Raw genomic sequence first — 22,474 nt, 5'->3', positions numbered from 1 at the left:
ATTAGCTAGCAGCTCCTCTTAATTATGTTCCTTAGTCGGCCGCTTGTCCGCCGCTAATGAAGATGAAATGCTTTCATTTTGACACTTAATTAATTCATATTTAAGAAAGGTGGGCTGCACCACTCCCAGAATGTTTTTTTTTTAATTCTATTCTAAAAATGCCTTCCATGCTTCTTATGAAACCTTCGATATTTTTTACATTTGCATAGCTTTTACTCTCATCAAAAAACAAACTACATATTTTGACTAATTGAGATCAATGGCAATCCATTTCCAAAAAGAATCATCATAATAGTAGCTCATGGCTCAAAAAAAAAAAAAAAAAAACGCTCCAATAAACCAACATATTAGTGAATAGCAAATTTACAATTAACGTAGTGCAAACAAGCACATATGAACAGATGGAATGAAAATCTATATATTCATATAAAATAGATAAGTATAAAAATAAAAATATAACATTTTGTTTTCACTTTTTTCTCTATAAAAACAAATTAGATTTGAGAAAATATTTAAAAATAGATAATGGGTCTTATGGAATTACGATTTGTATTTGGTTTTCTATTATTTCCATCCTTTATTTGTCTTATCTTTTATATTAATGAACAATTAAACTCTTCAAACCTTTGCACAATTTTAAGATGTAATAAAATATGACGTAACATTTCATATTGATACGAAATATAAACCACCTGACATAAAATAAGGGCACTGACAGCTCCCTGGTGTCGGATTATTGCCGTTCCCGACTGCCCATGCCTGTTTCCCGACTCTTTGTTGCCCATATTGTGGCCAAAACTAACAACTTAAATTTTACCGGGAATTAATCTTGGGCTTTGTTTACGTACCCTGTTTTTTCTCTTCCTCCCATATACGAAGCACTATTTCATGTACTCTTAAACCCAGTATACTCTGTATGTAATATTGTGCAATGCAACAGGTAGTCAAACACCAAATCTTAACCACCGGGCCACCAGTGATAGAGATGACACACAAAAAGCCATTTGACTTTTTCTTCGTCACACGATTTTTACAGTACCATTTTCTCTAATACTGCGTGTAAAAAAAGTTTGATAAAAGTACAATTTTAGAGGATTCGAAAGTCTTCATAATTTGAAAAAAGGAAAAACAATAGTACCACTATACATGTTATTTGTTTTGGATTAAAAAGCATGAATTAATCTTACTCTAATGGGTTTTGATGAAATGATTTCTAAAAGTCTAAAATTTGACCAAGACAGAGAAAAAACTATCCATGTTTTGATAAATTCTTCAGTTCATAAAGTCTTTCCGTTGAGAGAAGTAGCTGCACAATTCTTTAATGTGTCGAAGGCGGCAGCAGAATCAATGCACGACCGGCGATGCAACGCACCCTTTATCATGTTAATATGATTCGCATTGATGGAAGAGTTTTTCACGGCCGACTCCGCGTATCGACGGGGGTCGGAAAGCCATCGCTCTTGCCGCATGCTGCACTCAATGTCCCGCTGCCCCCACCTCAGATGACGCCGCCCCGCCTTCCACCCGGAGAAGACACCAAAATATTTCATGTTGATGCGCGCCGGCTGCGGTGAGACATCATTTTTATTTACCGCATATTTACAGCATCCGACATGCTTGTGCGTACACGTGAAGTTTCTACTCCATACAATTGGATGCAACGGAAATCAAACCCTGATCTTATCCACTTAATCACTATGAATACGAATGACATATAAAAAGTCATTACGTTTGATCTCATTATCACTATTTTTAGTCACGGTACAACATTGTTGATGTTATTATTGGGCCGGGCTACGCTAATATTGTCAGACATTAAACCGGCACTTAAATACGGTATTATATTGTGTTTACGGAGCACACGGGATTCTGAACTAGTGAAGAAAAAGGCATATGGGGAAGTAATTTGGTCGTCCTGAAATACATTAGTAAATGCATGGATGCACTTTTTCCTAATGTTTGTCAATTATAATGCTTAGTTTTGCAGGGAAGCTAAAACGCAATTTCCTCTACTCTATCATGTTGGTTATTATGACTAAAATTGTGTGATCATGAAATAGGAACTAATGCCTTTCCATGCGCCTTACAATTTGGAAAATGCCATACTCTCACTGTTAGAGGCCGTAAGAACAGAGTGAAAACAATTTAATAATGATAATACTAATACTAATTGAAATCTATTTTAAAACCACGGATCCACGATTACTATGGGACCTATACTTATCTGCAAAATATGAAGTCAGAGTTATCGCCCAACAGAAAAATAACACATTTTTAGTCACCTGGAGCCGTGCTATAAAATTAAAAATCCGAAATTTGCCATAGTGACAACAGATTTAAATTTTTTTGTTCAAGAACAGTAACATGTAACAGTAACATTTTTGGTTGCAGCTTGTTGCTCTCTGTAGGTTGAACTTTTTTTCATGTGTGTATGCAAATTTGCCACAGTCGCGGGCCACTTCACCCAACTAATGACTCCTGGCATTGTCCTTTTCTGTTGTTGAAGAAAAAGTTCTCACTGCACTTCTCGTTTGCCTCTGTCATCTTTAGCTTCTGATAAAGGGTTGTGCACATACATTTGTCCTTCTCTTTTGCCTTGTAGGGCAAGATGCAACAGCAGGCCAGGTAGAGAGTGGTGCTGAAAGAGTTCACCTTAGTCACACAAACAAGCAAGGCGCTGGATGAGAGAAAAGGACTGCACTTTCTACTGTACATATAGAAGCGTCGATTTGAGGGGAATTGGTGAACGGGGGAAATGTCAATTCTAAGGCAATAGTATCAATCTGATCCAAGTACTCTCGTATCGATAATATCAACACTTGGCTTGATTTACCCACCCCTACCTCACAGTCCCAGGCGTTAAAATCAGTTTTGTGCCTTGAAGAGCCATGCAGCATCTGCCACTAGCTTCCTGCCCGCCAACTGTTAGCAGCACGAGCAATTAAATACGAGCAGAATGGTCGTCAGCGTGGCTCAGGTTGTTGCGCCGACTGACGCGACTCGTCCAATCGGACGCCGCCTCATAAAACATCTCAATTAGAGGCCTGCGGAGCCGGCAGCCAATAGTCACGCGCCTTCATATTGAGCCCGCGGGTCCGAACTGAGAGCGGCGGCCGATCCTCGGCTGCTGCCGCCGTCCTTGCCAAAGACTTTGTTACAAAACGCTGCAATTAGTCATCTGGCGAGCTGGGTTCGATTCAAGCGCCGTTTTGTAACGGTGTCTCAGAGGGCTTCATACTAACTCGATGAAATGCGGCAGCTGATATTTGGCAGCGCTACCTTAACATTTGGTTCGCATTTGCCGTGCGGGCTTTGCAGGTCTCCTCAGCAAGATACACACACAATAACATGCAATCTTACTTTTTGTGAGTTCATAAAAACAGCAGCAATCGGAACCACAACATGATCATTCAGGGTTGATTTTATTATGAGAGGCATTCATTAGAAAAAACCCAATTTTTTATTTTTTTATGTGGTAACGGTGAACTTTCCATTTTAAATGCGTATACATTTTATATTTCATAGTTTTATAAATGGAAATACTATTTATTCACATTGGTTTTAAAACACTCGGAATGAAGGAGGTCATTTGATAATATTTATTAAAAATTTGAAATGCAATATAGCAAGCTCAGAAAGTTTTTGTTTTGATTTGCATAACATCTTGATACATCAAACTAATATGTAATCCAAAATAGGAAGTAAATATGAGTGTAATCAACCATTTGAATGTTGGTGATCCTGGGGAAAGGGTGGGACCAAATCAATGCATTTCTAATTTTATTAATTTAATTACAAATAATGTTAATTTAATATTCCACAGAAGCAAAGGATGTAATGACATCGCCACAAAGTGTATTTTCAACAAAAAACATGAAAGCCACAAATGATGCAATGCGTATTGTACAATGCAATTCTTATGATTTCAGATCAAACGTGTTTTTTCCAGGTGATTTCAGCTCTTGTATCAGTATTGTCACAACAAACATTGCTGTCTGTCCTTGCTGACGGCTGGATCATGTCTGAAGAGAGGGATAACGCTGTATACCGTAAAACAACGGTGACCAGATGATGCAGGCGCAGTATCTGAGTTAGTTTGGAGGGTTGTCCTGCTGCTCATTACCATGGAAACTAGTACTTTCTGTTTCATGTGGCGGACCAAACCCCACCCAAAAAATGTCCTGAAGAGGGATTGACTCCACCAGGCTGTAATTGCCCAAGACACACCAAAGGAAGTGGTGTGGTCAAGGGTTCCATGAGCCTTACAAAAAAGGCAGAGCATAGCGATTTTTTGGGGGGGACTAACTAGTAGCCTGTCACGATATTTTGTATGTATATATATATATATATATATATATATATATATATATATATATATATATATATATATATATATATATATATATATGGTCCATGCAGGAGTTGACAAAATAGCTGGGATGGGCTCCAGCACCCCCGCAACCCTACTGAGGATAAGCGGTGCAGATGATGGATCGATAATGAAATGAAATGAAATGATCTGCATTTATATAGCGCTTTTCAAGTCAATGACTTCCCAAAGCGCTTTACAATGTGCTCCACGTTTCCCAATAGCGGCCTTGCAGCCATGTAAGGCGCTAACCTGCTTATTGGGGGTCTTAGGGGTTCAGTGTCTTACCCAAGGACACTTCGACATGTAACACGGACGAGTCGGGATTCGAACCGGGATCACTTGATCCCAAGACGAGCGCTCTACCGATGGAATATAAACAATATAAAAAAGTGTTTGTCAATTAACTTGACAATAAACAGACATAAATTCCAATCATGCTATACACATGCATATATATATATATATATATATATATATATATATATATATATATATATATATATATATATATATATATATATATATATATATATATATATATATATATATATATATATTATATGTTTATTTTGATCAAAACATAAATAGCAGCACATTTGATCCTGTGTTTAGCATTTTTTTAATCCACAAAAAAAAATGAAAAAAATGAAAAAACACTTTTCAAAACTATGTCACATTCCGACAATGTTAATATGTTTAAGACTCGGCCACCTGTGTACAGTTTAACATGACAATATTTTACTTGGTACTTTATTTTATTTTGATTTTTTCTGACTGTTTTCCCTCTACTTCTGCAGCACTGTCTGTTCCCTTTTAATTTTGTTAAAACGTTGAAACTTTCATGCTAATTATTTTTGTAATCAAGCAATTTGTATTTAAAAAATAAACATAGGGTAACATTTTTTAATTAAAAGAAAAACAATCTTGGGCCCTCTGCTGGCTTGACGTGGTTACAAGTCTTGGTGTGCACTCTTATTTGCATTGATTTGCTTACTAATTGGATCATAAATCAACACATTGATAATGTAATTATTTGCCAATGCTTTTAATAATCAATGTTAATCAATATTAATCAATGTTACTGATTAGTTGTTGCAGCCTCACTCTTTATTGTTATTACATAAAAAAAAAGTCATTGGGTTTTTTTTTTGAGACAGCAGCTGGTTAGCTGCATGCTATGACCATGTATCCTCTGGTATGAGCCCGGTATCTGTGATGATTGAAATACAACCGTCCCAATGTAGCACTTTCCCATGAGTTGTGGCTACAGGTCATCCGTTTGACGGGTAATGGATCTGGCGTTGGCGAGATACAGGCTTGGCAGGGATAGCTTGAGCGAGTTATTAGGTAACCCTGCCAAATCAGCAGGCCAGACCTGCAGCACTGCTATTGCCTTCTCTCCCCACGCTACCCCATCACTTCCTGAACAAGACAATAATCCAGGGAGCACATGATTGTGATCAACATTTTATTTTCACTCTTCTGCCTTACCTCAGAGTCCGATTTATTTGATGTATTTCTTTTCAATGTAATGAAGCACAAAACTCTAGCTGCCACGATGCTTTGCAGTTTGTTTTGGTGGCCACATTGACTTGTGCCCTCACTCCAGGATTTGACTGAAAGCATACGCGAGCCTATCACAGTCGCACACACAGGCAGTAACGCCTACCCAACACACACACACACACACACACATATAACCTGCCCTTATGATAGCATTTGCTGTCTGCCATCTGCTGCAGAACGCAATGCACGATACATTGATATCAATGACAACAAAGACAGTTCAATTAAAAAGCAGTGAACTAGTGAACACCGAAGCGCAAAGTAGCGATGTATTACTGTAAAGGAATTAACCTTCTTTTTTCGTTTTCGTTTTTTGCAACCTGTGTTGTTGCCCTGTTTTCCTATGTTCAACCATGTCATAACAACCTTTTCAAAATCATAATTTTTTAAATTGCATTATGTGTCATTCACAGTTGAACCTATACCGGGCAGTAGTGTGCCACTTAATTTCACGTCTACAGGCAAACGGTGGGCATCTGTCCAAGGACCAGCTGGGATTTAATGCGTCGCAATGCCATGGATGTGAAAACTTGCCAAGATGCACAGAAAAAAGACGTTTCAATTACAAGCAGCAGCGTTAAACATCCAGACATGCAGCTGGATGATAAATTGCAGCTGCCATAAAGTAAAAACTGTTCACTAGATTTACTGATCAACTTTTGAAAGCTTTCACTTTCCAAATCGCAGCAGGTTTTTTTGTAGACTTTACAAATGCAGAACTGTCAATCTGGTTTTATGTATTATTAAAACCTCAAATTTTCAATTTTTAGTTTTAATCAGGTTAAAAATTTAATATTACCATTCTTCTTTGTTTTTATTTAATTTTGCTTTATTCCCAATTGCTTTTGTCTGCAGGGTGTAATAAAATCAGTTGCTGTCATGTATTTTTTTTATATACAATTTAATGATGAAGACATTATTTCATAGCTTGTGCCTAAACAACCAATATGATGAATGTTGTTGTTAACACTAACTTAAAAATATTAAATTTGATTAGTGTAATCTATATATTTTTTTCCAATATTTGATGCATTTTCAGTGATAACATTAAAAACATTGATAAATAAAGTACAGTACACATTTTAAAGTAGATCAGAATTTTTGGATTACATATTTAATATCATGCAAAATCACATTTTTGGTACTCAGATTGTGCAAACATTACATTCATTTTTACCTCATATATGAAATACATAAACAGTGGTTTTATGTCATTTTAATTTTTATGTTTTGCTGGGTTAAAATAATTCAAGATTGTATTATCTTACTGGCCATTTATAACAACTTAGTCAAAAAATGTTTACAAGGAGATAAGTTGTGGATAGACAGGCAGTACAATAAAACAAGAACATACATATAGAAAATAATGTTAGGATAAATATGCAAATATTTAGAAGATAGTGATTTTAGAACATGCATAAGAACATAAATCTTATGAAATATAGTGCGCAACACATTTATAAAATAAATAAGGAAAATAAAAGATACACATATACATTCAATGATAATGACATTTCTAAGCAAACACTCCCAGCAATATATATATATATATATATATATATATATATATATATATATATATATATATATATATATATATATATATATATATATATATATATATATATATATATATATATATATATATATATATATATATTGTAGATGTAGATATACTGAAGATAGGTATTTTTTTTTATCTGTTTAAGCTGGTGAATTATTTCCTTGAGAATAAACTGTGTCTGAGCCTGTTAGTACTTGTTTTAAGGGATACTGAGCATCTGCCAGAAGACAACAGGTCAAAGAGATTGAATCCAGCGTGAGAACAGTCCTTCCTTATTGTTTGGCCCATCTGCAGTATCAAAAACCGACAATTTCCTCCAGAATGGGCAGAGCAGCCGATGATTAGCGTTTTTTCAAAGACCCTTTACAAGGATTTTGCTCCCACCTACTACACTTAGATACCCTCTGCCTGTAGGCTCTCCATTGTGACTCTGTAGAATGACCCCAGCAGCTTCTGTTCCATGTTGTTTTCTGAAGTGGAGTCACTATGACTGGTGTTGGCAAACCAGTGCTGTCACCTAAAAAGATTGTTGCTCAAAAAAAGAAAAAAAATGTGCAGTTTGTGCAAAATGTGCACTTGAAAAGTATAAACAGTTTTACTGTTTTTAGACATACAGTAGCAGGCATGATTGAAGTGTATTCTCAAAAGTTGTTTCTTGGTTGGTGTTCTTGTCCATACATGGTAATAAACTTAAAATAAATAAATAAATAAATAAACTTACTAAATTGCAGGACCCTGAAACTGTTAATTAATTGAGCTGTACTTGACATAATGTATCTACTTTAGAGTAAACATACTCCCTGTTCGCTTTCTGGTGGTAAATATAAGATATGGAGTCACAGAAAGACTTGGATTTATTTTAGGACTAAAATATGTGGTCAAAGTTGACAAATTAAATTTGAAGGAATGAAAAGCATTTTTTTTCCCTTGCACCCATACAAACATGCGTATGCTCTCAGCATTTGAAGAGAGAAGGGGGGAGAGGCGTATTGAGTGGTTGTTTAATCAGTGGCGCGTTTTAATGGGGCTTCAGTGAAAGGCTGAAATACGGCGGCGGGCTACCTGGTGCAAACATTACGATAAATCCAGCTTGCCCGCCAATGCCGCTTGCCACCACTGATTATAAATCAGCGCTTTGGGGGAGGATAGGGCCAAAAATGACAGCTATTAAAATAATGAATGGGATGATTAATTCCTCACATTCAAGATGAAATGCTTCCGGTGCTATCATTGGATATTTCAGGCCCCGTAAATGTTTGGCGAGGGGGGCGAGTTGACTGATCCCTCCCCTCACTCAGCTTTTCTGGTGCGCACTTCATTCGGGTTGTGATGCAGTTTTGCAGAGGCTGGAGGAGTCTAACAGCTCCCTGCGGGACTCCATGATCCACACTGTTGAAAAAGCATTGGAAAAGCAACTTGCGATAAGATGAATCGAAGTATTTCAAAGCAGAATTAAAGCATTCATCAGCTAAATGAATGCGACTGTAGGCACCCTGTTCACCATCAATAATAATTAATCTTTAGGAATTAGTAGATAATTGGTGAGATTACAACATCGATTACAGGTATCAAAGCATCAAGAAGCACAGCGAAAATAGCAAAAAGCAACATTCAACTAAAGGTTTTTCTTGTTTGTTACCAATTTAGCTAGTGATAAACAGCACACAGTGATCACAAATAGAACGGGATAATTAATACGTGCATTAAATTACACCATGAAGGGTGGACCAGAATTTCCTCCAAGCTGCCCAAAAGTCATCTTACATGGCCTCACCAAATTCTGCCCATAGCTGAGTTTCTACTTCGGTGACCAAGAAAGCGGATTGGGCATGGCCAGCCGATACCTGCCAGCTGCTTCCAGAATCCCAAAGTCCAAAAAGGCCTAGTAAGACACCTTCTCCAGCTTGATGTTATCCTTTATTGCCGTGAGCTATTCACATGTCTCTGATCTTAGGGCTATGTTTTCTCGACCCCTTATGTTTATGAACAAATCCACAATTGTTTTTGTTCAGACACCGGCTACCAGAGCCTGGAGGTGGGTAACTTCTGGTTGGGCCTAAGTGTGTCACCCATTGGCTCACATCCTGAAAGAGATTTAAAAGAGTAGTTTGCTTAAAGAGCAGAACTATAGTCAATGGAAGGGGCTTTCCTGATCCTCCTGAGCGTGTAATGTAATTTCTCTTGCAGGGAAGGTGCTATGGAATTAATCGTGGTGAGAGGGATAGAGTGTAGGCATATTTGTTGGAGTTCACTCATATCAACAACAGGATAGCCTCCCTCACCTTTCGGGTGGGAGACTGGTTCCGACTGTGTCTATGCGTTTAACATAAGCTCAAATCACCCACCCTTCTTGGGGTCTTTGGAGACTGTGTTGGAGAGTGATCCCGCTGGTGTAAGTTAACGTTCTTATCGTTAATCACAGTGAGACATGGAGGGGTGTTATTAGGAGGAGCACCCTATTATTTAAAATGGAATGCTGTTCATTATTGGATGTATTTGCTTGCCACGGCTTGTCCATGACAAACACCATGTTTAAACTTCAGGGTGTTCGTATGTGCAGTTGGCACCATGACACCCTAGGGCCGAGTTTTGGTGATTAACTTTGTAGTTGTTGCATCAGATTTGCGGCCGCACATTTTGAACATTGGGTTAAGGAGAGAAACGGGCTGTAAACTGATAACCTGATGAGTTGGAAACCCATCCCAGCCATCTCAGCTGGTCTCTGAACTGGTTGCCAGCCAATCGCAGGGCACACAGGGACAGACAACTCGCTCGCTCATTCACACCTAGGGACAATTTGGACTGGCCAATCCACCTGAGATGCATGTCTTTGAAATGTGGGAGGAAACTGGAGTTTATCTGATTGGATAAATTGGAGAACTTCGCTTACCTTAACGCTGGAGCCTTTTTTGTCGGGGTTGCGTGCTTCAACATCTAAAAGTTATTTGGCAAGTTTACCTGCCACTGTTACAGTTTGTGTTCCTGGGGGGCCTGCCGTATCCATTGGTTTATTCCCGGCCAAGTTTGCATTTATCGCTGTACCCTCTTTAGGTTGTCTAATCCAGTCAGCCTGGCTGCTCACTGTGTGTTTTTTGGTTGGCCAGCCTGACGTTTTTAAGCCGAGGCTTCTGCCGCCTTTCATTGATCTTCACAGTTAGCCCCCTTTAACTGTTTTCTGCCAGGTAGCCCCATTTTGAAATCTTGCTTTTTGTTGTATCATGACTGCATCCACCTGCAACACAATACTTTAAAAACACCACCAGAACTTATAACACTCGGAACCTCTTCGACTAATTAACTTGTAAACCGCAACTGTGACACTTGCCGGGTGCGGCTGTTCTTCCCTTGACGTAACAGTTTAGGAAGTCAAAGAAGAAACAGGCATTATTCAAAATGCATTACAGACACGATGGAAAAGTTATGCGACTTCCTCCTCCACGGTAAAAAGTGGACAAAAAGAAAACGATCCAACCATTTTCTCAACCGCATCAAGCTTTGTTATTCCACTTTAATATCATAAGAAACGGCTCGCCTCTTCTTTACACTGTACACCAACCATATCGAATGGATGCATGAGATATTAAAAAATAAAAATGTCAAAGTTTAGAGATAAAGTGCGGTGTGTTTACACACAAACTAGGAAGTAAAAGCCGGATTTCTTCTTCAGAGTGGATGCTGGGTGACTTCTCACAGCGGCACAAGGCAGAAAGAAGCACAACAGTAATGTCCTGTACTTGGTAAAAGTTGCACACGATACAAAATCTAACGTACAGCAATGATCGTTTCTACTGTCGAATGGTCGCAAGTAGGGATCAGTATTTTGGAAAATAATTTGAATATACTGATTAAATATGTTTAGATTTCTTGCAAAATATGTACAATTTCCTTACATTTTGCATATTATAGAATTTGGGAATTGTAATGTCACATTCCCATCTGCTGGCATATCTCCATGATTGCAAATTATAAAGCTGTCAATGGGATTCTTCAATGGCAGTGAACGGTTGGATGTCAAGAGACAATTGTAAACATGAGATTGAATGTGATTGGGATTGTGTCCTCTTGTGACAGCAAAATGACAACTTCATTGTCATATTGTGAAATTGTATTTGGAGATGAGTCGAGTTTTTTCTTTTTTTTTCCATAACCCTGATGTTCTCGCCCATTAGTGGCTGAAGTAGGTATCTGCAGCCGTCTCGGGTTCATGTTTCACCCTTTCTGGTAACAATCATATGAGATTAAATAAAAGTGAAGAAAAGCCTTGGCCCTTTAGCAGTTTTAGCTCTGAAGCAATTTTAAGGGAAGCCAACAGAGCCTTCCGGCAATTGTTACCAGCAGCTCCGACGCTGTTCTGCCGGGTTTTATTGGATGCTAACTTTACATTGCTCTATCCTGGGGGGGCTTTGCTGCCTTAAACCCATAGCGATCTGGAATTCGGTCTATGAAATTACAACATCTGCTCGCATTTCTTATTTGCTATTGCTGCAGTTTTGACAGAGCCTTTTAAGCGGGCCGGTCAATATGCTAGCGCTAATATATTATTTAGCAACTGCAGTATGGCGGCAATAGCAAAAGTGTTTACTAAACATGTCGAAGCAGATGTCTGGCCCCTCCTTTTTACACCGGTTAGCGGCTCCTCCTACAAAATTCCTCCTGGGCTTCTTTCAGTCATCCACCTCCTTCAAAAATTAGTTAACCCTCAGTCAAGCAGAGGGAAATGCATTTCTTTTAATTACCTTTGATGAATGACAGATCGCTTCGATGCACACGTATGCATGTATGTATGTGATCATAGAACAGTTTCAGGAGATGAAATCGATGTTTGCTCTCTCTCTTATTCGTGGTTGAGCAGTCAGAGACTTCTGGGCCGGAGCCAGACTGCGGACCACCGACATCCAAGTCAGCAAGAAAAACAAACCACCAATGCCGTGCGCACGTATTGCACATAAACGCTGACACGTACGATAAGTTCAGTAACAAACCTTACACCGCCACACAAGTCGTTTTTTCCCCATTTCAAATCCATATTTTACATACCAGTATTTTAAGAAAAAAACATGACAGTATTTGAAATCTAATGCTTAAAAATAATTGAATTGAGCCGAGTTTATTCTTTTCAAAACTCATCTCACCTTTTCAGAGCACCACATATGATTTTACATCATTATGTAAGGGAAACGGATAAAAAAACTTGTTTAGTTATTCTGAAGGGTGACTACACACACTTTAGGTGAATTATTTTTACCGTTTTGATCATCCAATGTACTTTTACCAAGACACACACACTCTTGAATTTATGGACTTTTATTTTACTCATCATTTAGTGAAGATGCTTGAATAGAACACAAAACAATAAAAATAAAATAAAACAAAACTATAAGTTGATAACTTAAACTGCACCATTTGGATAGACCAATGTTGTTGGCTTGATAATAACGTCATGGTGTTTTGATAGAGTCCCCCATTTTACGTCACACCGATACCAATACTTAGCAACAACGAGATGTTCTGCGACATTCTGCATCGATGAAGATGAAGGCCCAGTCGTTATGTTTTTGGCTGGAAAGAGATGAGGAATCCTGGTAGGTTTGAGAGCCAGTTGGGAGGAGTGTTGAAGGAGAGGTTCACTGCTGGTGGCTTGAGGCTTTTCTACAGTCAGTGGCTTTGTCCCACTGGTTTGGCTGTTAGCTTGATCAAGCCTGGCTGCCGACCTGGCAAGCTGTTGAGCTGAGACGTGGCCAGGACATGTTGGACCTCGGGCCAGCTTTTTCTCGTGATAGGACATCCCTCCTGCCTTGAGGCTGGCCCAAATCAGACTGCCCTTATGAAGCAGGAAGTGTACCAGCTCTCAGTTCCAGTCTCCTGGGAGGGGTGGACCCCCCCTGTGGTATAGTGTTCACGGCAACCTTTGATGCGCAAATGAAGCCATAGCTAACGTCCCCGACCTCACATTCCAGCAGTAACAATCAGATAACATATTTATGTGATTGACCTCTAACACAGTTTTCACCTCATATGTTTTTACATTGTTTGATCATTATCTGACATTGCAAAACAAGATCTTGACTAAACGTTGAATACTCTATATATATATCATAATTATTTGAGTGTAATTATACAAATGTTGGTGATTGAGGTTGGTTAAATACAAGTAAATATGGTCTAATAACTCGAATTCCTTTGAAAGTGGGTTGCGTCTTTTTGGTGCCCATAAAAAGTTGAAACTTAAATGTTAACTCTATCAATTATGTATTAACAATGCCCAACTGAGTTCAAAGAGCCCCTATGCTGTGTTTTCCACTGCGCCTATATGCTATTATCTTACTTTTACCAGAGCCGTTCGAGGTAGAACACAATATATTTGTAGAATAAGGGTTATGCAGATTGCTGGAGAGTTACGTCTTGCTCATCCCCACTTTCTTTTTTTGTAAGTGTGTCTTGCAACTGGCTGGAAACCAGTTCAGTGTGTCCGCTGCCCACTGCCCGAAGATAGCTGGAATGGGCCCCAGCACCCCCACGACCCTACTGAAAATGATGGATGGATATTTGTAAGAGTAGCATGAAAATCCTGAAAGAAAGACAAAAGCCTGCCTGAAATAGAATCCAAACACCAACCCAAACCCAAAGAAAGACAAAAAAAGAAAGGTTTATTCTGATGCGTCAAAGATGCATTCGCATCATGAATGGGCTGACATAGACTGGAATCATGACTTTTAGCCAGGCTACGGTGGCACAGAGTAACACGGTTCCAAATTCCGTATAGCTTCTTTAAATCATTGTTGAGTGAAAATTGAATGACCTAATTCATACCTTAATCACGTTGGAATAAGCAATAGAATGTGCTAGGTAAGCTAGTGATCTGTAACATGATTTTATTACATGAATTAACTGAAGTGGTCTTTCCTTTTCAGGTTTTCTTGCCCATTGTCAGGTTGAATAATCAACAAAAAGCCAAGTGACAGCCTGACCATCTTCACCCGTACATGGAGACCCCGAACTGGGCAGGTAGAAACCACAAACCTGACTTTTGACTTTGGAACTTCGGCTGAAAATCTACGAAAATCTAAAACTGAGACGCATTTTTGGTCTGGCATGTTTCGTTTGTGAAAATTATTATGCATATTGTTTTTTGTGATGATAGATTTAAAAACATATTTGAACTGGTTAATGAAAAAAACTAACACTTTATTTTTTTTTTTATTATAATAGAAAATCATTCGAATCTTGTGTAAGTTCCTAACAATGTGACATTGTTGGACATCACAAGTGCTGTTTAGCTAAAAAGCTCCCCATCTATCAATAAACAAAACATCACACTCTCATGCATACATATAGGTCTTGCTAGATATGTTTTTGACCCAACAAGCTACTGTATCTATTTATTTATTTTCTCTCTTGCTTGCCATCTATTTTTGAGGTTTTTGAGTTTTTCCTTTTCCTCTAGTAGGTTTTATATCAGGGGGTGGTGTAGTCTGTACAGGCCCTTGAGACTTCTTGGGATTAAGGGCTATATAAATAAACATGACTTGATTGGAATTTGGTCATTGGGGATGAAGGGCTTATTTCCACTCTATGGGTTCAGCACTCCGATGGGTTCCAGGACAGATACACCATCTTTTTTAATTTCAGTTTTTGGCACTTATCAAAATCAAATTAATATGTATTTTAAGATAACATTTCAGCCAATGAAATGCCACTGAAAGTGCTGTATGAATGCATTCAGAGTACAATAAGAAAGTAAATCCCCAACTTTTCCCCACCCAGCAACCAGGAACACGAAATACATAGATACGCACAATGGTTAATATCGTACAAATATAAAGTCATGCCAATAAAATTATAGAGTAAAGACAAGTATGGCAAAGCAAAGACTAACTATTTCAGCAGAGGGACACAAGGGAGGCTCATCTACACTGATAAGTATGGCAGCAGATGGCCTTAGGGCAGGGTTTTCAGCCATCAAACAACACCATACAAGGATGGGAGCCCTATGAGAGTGAACCCTGGACTAATAAAAGAATAATGAAGACAATTGCAAAACTTGAACATGAATATGTGGATTCTGAAATAAAATATGTTATAGTAAAGCCAAGGGTGTCAAACTAATTTTTACAGAGGGGTACACCAGCGTAATGGTTGTGCATAAAGGGCCTGATGTAACTTATGAATGTAATAGATGTAAATGATTGATTTGTGAAATAATTGTCACTACCCCTTCATGTGAAATGGATCATTTAGTCAAGTAACAAACATTACTGTTGCATTACAAAAAGTGTCACTGCACAGACATGTTAAAACTAAATATATCAATCTAATCAAATGTTTTTTTGACATCTCTTTAGGGTAATTTATTTCTGTGTTCCACAATTTGGCACTTGTGTAGGAATACTGGAATATAGTAGCACTCACCTTTCAATTTACAGGTACTGTAGTTGACAGGCATTGTATTTTTGTTAACAGCGCTCTTATAACCCTTAATTTTTAGACCCTCGGACATTTTAAGCTCTAGTGTGCCACATTTGGCGTCTGGTTCATGAGTTCGGCACACATGTGTAACGGTTAGAAGAGAAATCAATCTAAGTGATTAAAAATAATCAATCAAAAGCCAGATTCCAAAAGTTTGTCTTAAGCCTGAAGGGTTCCAATGAACCGCCCCAATGAACAACCTCCAATAACATTTTACCTGGTCAATGTGGGGCGCTGAGCGGCGCTGTCTTGTAAATGGCTGAGAAAAATAGGTTTAAGTTTAAATTGGGTGTTTGCCTGGTTTCCTCTAGGTGCGCAGCCAAAGAAGGAGATTCGAGTTTTGTAGTGCAATGGGAACTTGCTTCAATACACCTTCCTCTCTTTTCCTCTTGATAGTAATCAAACATGAGTAAATACATGTATTTTGTTGAATATAAACAAGCGAATATACAAGGTTGCAAGCAAAGTGTTATGCATTACTTGTGTTTTCTTTCATTTGCAAAAGAGAACTGAAAAAAAAGGAAAATATATTCTTCCTCCTTCATGTTGGGCACCTGTTGCACACTAAGAGAACAGAATAGAATATACCATTATTGTCATTGTTACAAAATGTGTTGAACAAATTGTGACAACGAAATTGGACGTGGCACTCCAGTTTCACATTTAACAGTAAGGATACAAGAAAACAAAGAAGATAAAGGAACAAAAAAGATAAGGTTATCATTTACACAATATAAAGGAACAAAAAAGATAAAGATTATAATTTACACAATATATACACAATAAATGTGGGCATGTAGGATGTTACATACAGTTTTGGGACCGTATTAGTGCAATATTGTGCAAAGTGAGCATAAGCATGAATACATTTTTACTTCTGTAAGAGGTAGTGTGTTTGCAAGAGTTTCAGTTCTAACCAATCGATGTAAAAACATGGTATCGATACTGATCTGAAACCAAAACCTTTCACGATCATTAAATAGACACACTCTTCCCCCGAGTTAGTTTATAAACATGATAAACACAGTGCAAGTATCAGGACTTAAGATGTTTCATTTTTTATTAAATAACTAAATTGCAGATTTTTAGAGTGCAAAACATGAATATACAACTGTTTTAGAACCAAAGCTAAGAAACACATTTACATTTGCGGTTGCAGTTCGTTGCTTTCTGCAGGGTGAACCTTTTCATGTGTTTATGTAGTTCTGTGATATTGCTACAGTAGCAGACTACTTTACCAAACAAATTACAATGGGCATTGTCCTTTTCTGTAATTGAAAAAGGGTCCATACCTTACTTTGCTTCTTCATTGCCTATGTCATTTTTAGCTTCTGCTAAGGGTGGGTAGATTAATTTGGCCTTCTTCGGCCTGGTAGGAAAGATACAGATGCAGGCAAGGTAAGGAGAGCCAAAAACTTAAGAGAGTGGTCAAGGGCGCTTGGTTACAGTGAAAAGGGCGGCACTTTTTACATATAGACTTGCCACTTTGATGAAATGTACGGATTGAAGTGTCAATCCCAGGGCAACAGTATTAATCTGATCCAAGTATTTTCCTACCATTGATAATTATAATATTTGTATCGATGCGTCCATGCCTATTGTACACTAAGAAACCAAGCAAAGCTTTTGCTGGTCAAGCAGTGTGGCAAGGTGCGACACCGCTACAGTAACAGCAGTATAGCAGAAAAAAAGGCTTACAATTGTGCTTGGATTTTGCTCAGTGAAAAAAAAAAACATTGAATTGATACAAACCAATGCTAGAAGTAAAATTTTAATTCGATTATAGTTAGTGGTCTTTTCAATCTAGGGGAAACAGAGCCAGCTGGTGGGTGAAAATTGTCGATTTCGTCTTTCTGCCATATTTTGCTTGCAGCGGCTCCCATTGACACATTAGCAAACTGCTCTCGTGCCCTCGCTCTCATAACTGCTGCACCTCGCCACCCCCCACGTGCCGCCATATTGTCACTAATGTGCGACGTGTGCCCATAGGCCTCGCTGCCACGGTTCCCTCGCTGTGCCCGCCTTGACTCGGTAGCGAGTTGGAGCAGGTGGCGGCGAGGTTCAACGGGCCTGCCGTCATTTGCCCGCTTTCTCAGAGGGAATGGGTCAAAACGGCCATTTTAAACCAGACTAATTATCTCTTATTGCCGCTTAGGCTCGCTAATGACGGACTGCCAGTGTGTGTTGCTGAGGGGTTCAGTTTAGCACCCTCTGATACAGTCCTCAAATGTTTTATTTGGCAAGAGTTTCAACAAAAATGCATTTTCCATTTGCTGTTGGCATAGACAATTCCTTCTCTCGCCGCATGTTCAATTCCGGGATTCGGACCGAGTATTTGGACAAAAAAAAAAAAAAAAACAAGCACTGAAGAGAGCGCTTCTGTTGGGGATTTTCATTACAAATAAACTAAGTAAACAAAATAAACATAACATTCAGGGCATGGGGCATCAGGACATAGTCCTCCCTAGGAAATAATAAAAAAAACAAAAATTCATATCATACGGGCATGGATTGACAAAAAATAAACAGCTGGAAAATTAAAAGACTGGACCCTGCTGGATTTTGAAAGTTTTATGTTAATATTAAGCAGACTTATCCGAACACCACTGAAAAACATTGCTGGTAGAGTACTGAATGAATAAACACATACAAACATTAGATAAAAACAACAAGTGATGATGTCATTATCAAAATGATGATGTGATGATTAGATTATAAAATTGACATAGCCGGAGAACGCATGCAATAGTAACAAGTTGTAATAACCTAACAATGTGTCTAATGCAGGTGTCTCAAACTCAATTTACCTTGGTGTTGCAGGAACTAAGGTCTGGGTGAGATTGGGCCAAATTAGGCTTTCTACAAAAATTTGGAATAAGAGCATTCTGCTGTTTTCAAATATATTTTTTTAACTCCCTAGTTAAAAAAAATCTTAAAGACAAACAAATAAACAAACAAAAAAGATTAAGAATAAATATGAACATGTATTAACAAATCTATCCATCTATCTATATACCTTGGTCATATCCCTCAAGAGGGGTGACTGACAGCAAGGCAAACACATACAATTACAAATAAATTAAAAAGTGGAAAAAAATAGCAAAAAACACACACAAACTTTTTTTGGACCATGGCCAACCCAAATGCCCAAACACCCAAACAAGTTAGACACCTCGGCACGTAAGTTGGTCATGCTTTTGTCCCTCCAGATGAAACGGGACACAAGAAAGCGGTCATGTCACTCGGGTCAGGGTGACACAACACATTCTTTTGTTCAACAGCAGGGCCCGACAGATTTCACTGGTTTACCCCTACCACATCATACAGGTGCCCTGTCCTTCCCTTAGAACAGATCCTCACATCCCACTATCATTTTACAACATCTCTCCACCCATTCCTATCACCAACAAGACCTCTCACTTTCACTAGATTTAGACGTCTTTCCTGCAGTGCAATCATAACACCATCCATCCACGGCAATCGCGGCCTTCCTCTTGGTCTCCTTCCATTTACTTCTGCTATGTAGATCCTCTTCAACATTTGCTCCTCATCCATCCTCTCTATGTGTCCAAACCAACCGAGTACTCTCTTATCCACACGCCTGCTCAGTTCCACGACTACTCCAGTCTGTCTCTCACAATTTCATTTCCCAATTTTTTCAATCTTGTCACTCCTAACATACTCCTCAAACACTTTATCTCAAAAAGCATTTAATTTCCTTATTGAATCTGCGTTCAGGCTCCAAGTCTCCGCACCATACAACACAGTCGGCAAAATCACACTCTCATACAGTCCCGTCTTAACATCCATACTCATACTCTTGTTGCTCATCACTCTCCCCAAAGCACCCAAAACCTTGCTTCCTTGATTCCACCATCTTGCTGCTACGAACAACATCCACAACCCCCCCGAATCTAAATGTCTCTCTTTGCACTAAGAACTAAGAAAAATAGGTTCTCCCTCAAAATCCAAATGTGGAATACATACCGATTGGTAACATGTGTTAGTAGGAAAAGCACTTCTGAAGCCATCAATCGTAAATGTCAAAAAGGTTCAAATAACCAATCCGTCAAATTCAAGTCAATAGAAACATTTTGCACATGTTCTTCATGGGTGCTCATTTCAAGTCGTCACAATAATGCTCCGTGATGCCTCGCAAATGTTGCAGCTAAGTGTTTAATCCTTCTCACGAGTATTTGTCAAGATAAAATCTTCTCCCAGTAAAAAAAAATCAAGAGCATGAGAGTCTAATCTTCTGACTTCATTCCATTATAAACAGATTTTATTTACCATCTGTATTTGTGTATAGAGCAGACAGCCCTAAATTTGGATGGGAACCTGGTTGTATTTTAAGTTGTAATAGCTCAAAGCCTGCAGTTGGATGCAATGGGAATGGTACCCTGGTCGCGACGTAGGAGCGCCGGATTCTAACCACTGGACCATCAGTGGTGTGGATGACATAGAAAAAGGCAATATGATTGTATCTCATTTTCATTCTATTTTTATTCATGGTACCAGAGACGAATGATAATTTTGTTCTGCGATTCACATTTCACAGTGACAAAAATCAAATGTTGTTCTTTTATTCTATCTAAACATCGTAAGTGACAAATGTATTGACATTGTAACCAGGGTTTTGGGGGCTACTTTAATGATTTAATCAAATACTGTTACTGTTTAACCATTGAAAAATGCAATCAGTAATGTAGTCCGAATACCTTATTTCAGTAATGCAATTTCATTACTTTTAATTACTTTTGGATTACTTCAATACCAAAACTGCCAAGAAAAGACAAGATATAAATAATCTTACTACATTCTATTTAAGGTAAATAAACAATGTAACCTTGAAAAAAAAATTGGAGGAAACCAAGGTCAGATAGTTACTTGTAGTCCTACAAAAAGTGCTCTAATTCTAAAATCATCGTGTAGTTTATTAAGCAAAAATAAAATGTTGTCTCTACATGGTGAACAAGATAAGTTATGTTTCTTTTCACAGTATGACCACATTAAGAACCAAATATTGTTTTAAACCGAACAAGTGTTCACTTTGTGACTTGAGGTTCAAGCTTTACTTGTTTGACGTGGGGATCCCAAACCTCTTTACAATATTCAGATTTAGAGGATAATATTGTTGAATTAAACTTTGGAACAAATTACAGGATGAGATCAAAATAAATCCAAATATTAATCTGTTCAAATCCATATATGAAAAAATTGTCAAAGTATGGAGTGGAGGAAAATGGCGTCTGAATGGTATCTAGAGATTAGAACCATTTTATAGCAAATTGATGGTATAACCCAATTTTTAACCTTGTTTAATAGTATTATTAATTTTAGTATACTTATTATTATGAACTAGTATTAACTGTTATTTTCACTATCGGTGTTGAATATAGGAATGCCAATGATGTCTGCTATGTTTATCAAAAACTTACATTTCCAAAAAAATTCATTTTCGAGATTTTGTTAATTACACTCATAAATTTAAAGGTTACATAAAAAAGAAACATGTGTGACAATTGTTTTCTTGCCTGCCCATGTAGTACTGTGTACGGGCTATAAACTCAATGTAGCTGTTTTTGTTGCTATTTTCTCAGATTGCAAAGCCAGTTTCTATGGAGGTTCCAACTTGTGCTCCCCTAGCAATACATGTCAGAAAACGTATTATTTCCTCCTTCAATTTCACCTTAAGAGCTCCATAAGTTTCACTTTGAAGGACTGACATTAGTTGACTCTATATTGTGACACAAAACTGGAAAGTCATGACAACATACAAAAGTCTGCAACTGTAACTGACTGAATCCTTTTAATTTTTTTGTGATTCCTTCTAACCAAACACCTTTGTGGGTCTTTGGATGATACACCCAAATTACAGTATACCAAAAAAAAAAAAAAAAAATCAAAGTTCTTCTGAAATAGACAATGTCTAAAAAAATCCAAAACAAATAAGTGTGTCTATCAGAATGTTTTAAACAGTTTCTTAACTGACCTAAATACATGTGCAACTTGTTGTGTTTTAACATGTTCAAGAGTGAAGTGGCCCAAAACATGTTTTATTAATTTTAACATCAGTTGATGTAAATGTGTTTGCATGACATTACATTAGCTGTTGGTGTGAGTATCCTGGTTTTTAACTCACTCACCAAAAAGTAAACTAAAATGCAGTAATCCATTGGTGGTCTTAGTTAGTAATCATACACAAAGTAGCGTTGCACCTTTATAAAAGTCCGCAGGGGTCAAACTTACTTCGAGATGCTGTCATTACCAACCGAGACTAAACAACAGTAACAAATAACAACAGTAGATCAAACATAGAAGGGCTGTTACATAGTGCAGCCGCTGAATTAGGCCGGACTCGCATCCTCACTATTGCCTTCTCTCCTTTCCGCAACTGATAACGATCAACGGCGCACCACTGGTGATCACCATTTCATTAGGCTCTTCTGAGTTTACTCAAGGTTTGATTTTTTTTTTCAATTTAACATGCTGCAAGAAGCTAGCTG

At 38.0% G+C, this 22,474-nt stretch overlaps 1 protein-coding gene across 7 annotated transcripts in view; it reads left to right on the top strand.

Annotated features, from left to right (window-relative positions):
- LOC148374750 (RNA binding protein fox-1 homolog 3-like) overlaps nt 1-22,474 on the top strand; it is a 600,089-nt gene that overhangs the window by 276,085 nt on the left and 301,530 nt on the right. For all 7 annotated transcript variants that reach the window (XM_088340502.1, XM_088340486.1, XM_088340513.1 and 4 more), the window contains one exon: nt 14,414-14,507. In XM_088340502.1, the coding sequence (XP_088196628.1) occupies nt 14,486-14,507 (22 nt within the window). In that variant the 5' untranslated portion in view covers nt 14,414-14,485. The remainder of the gene's footprint in view (nt 1-14,413; nt 14,508-22,474) is intronic.

The sequence above is a fragment of the Urocampus carinirostris genome, chromosome 1 (assembly GCF_059441175.1).
Source record: "Urocampus carinirostris isolate Australia breed hairy pipefish chromosome 1, RoL_Ucar_1.0, whole genome shotgun sequence".
NCBI classification, from domain to species: Eukaryota; Metazoa; Chordata; class Actinopteri; order Syngnathiformes; family Syngnathidae; genus Urocampus; species Urocampus carinirostris.
Note: the sequence above shows the minus strand (reverse complement) of the source record. Positions and strands in the feature narration are given on the sequence as shown.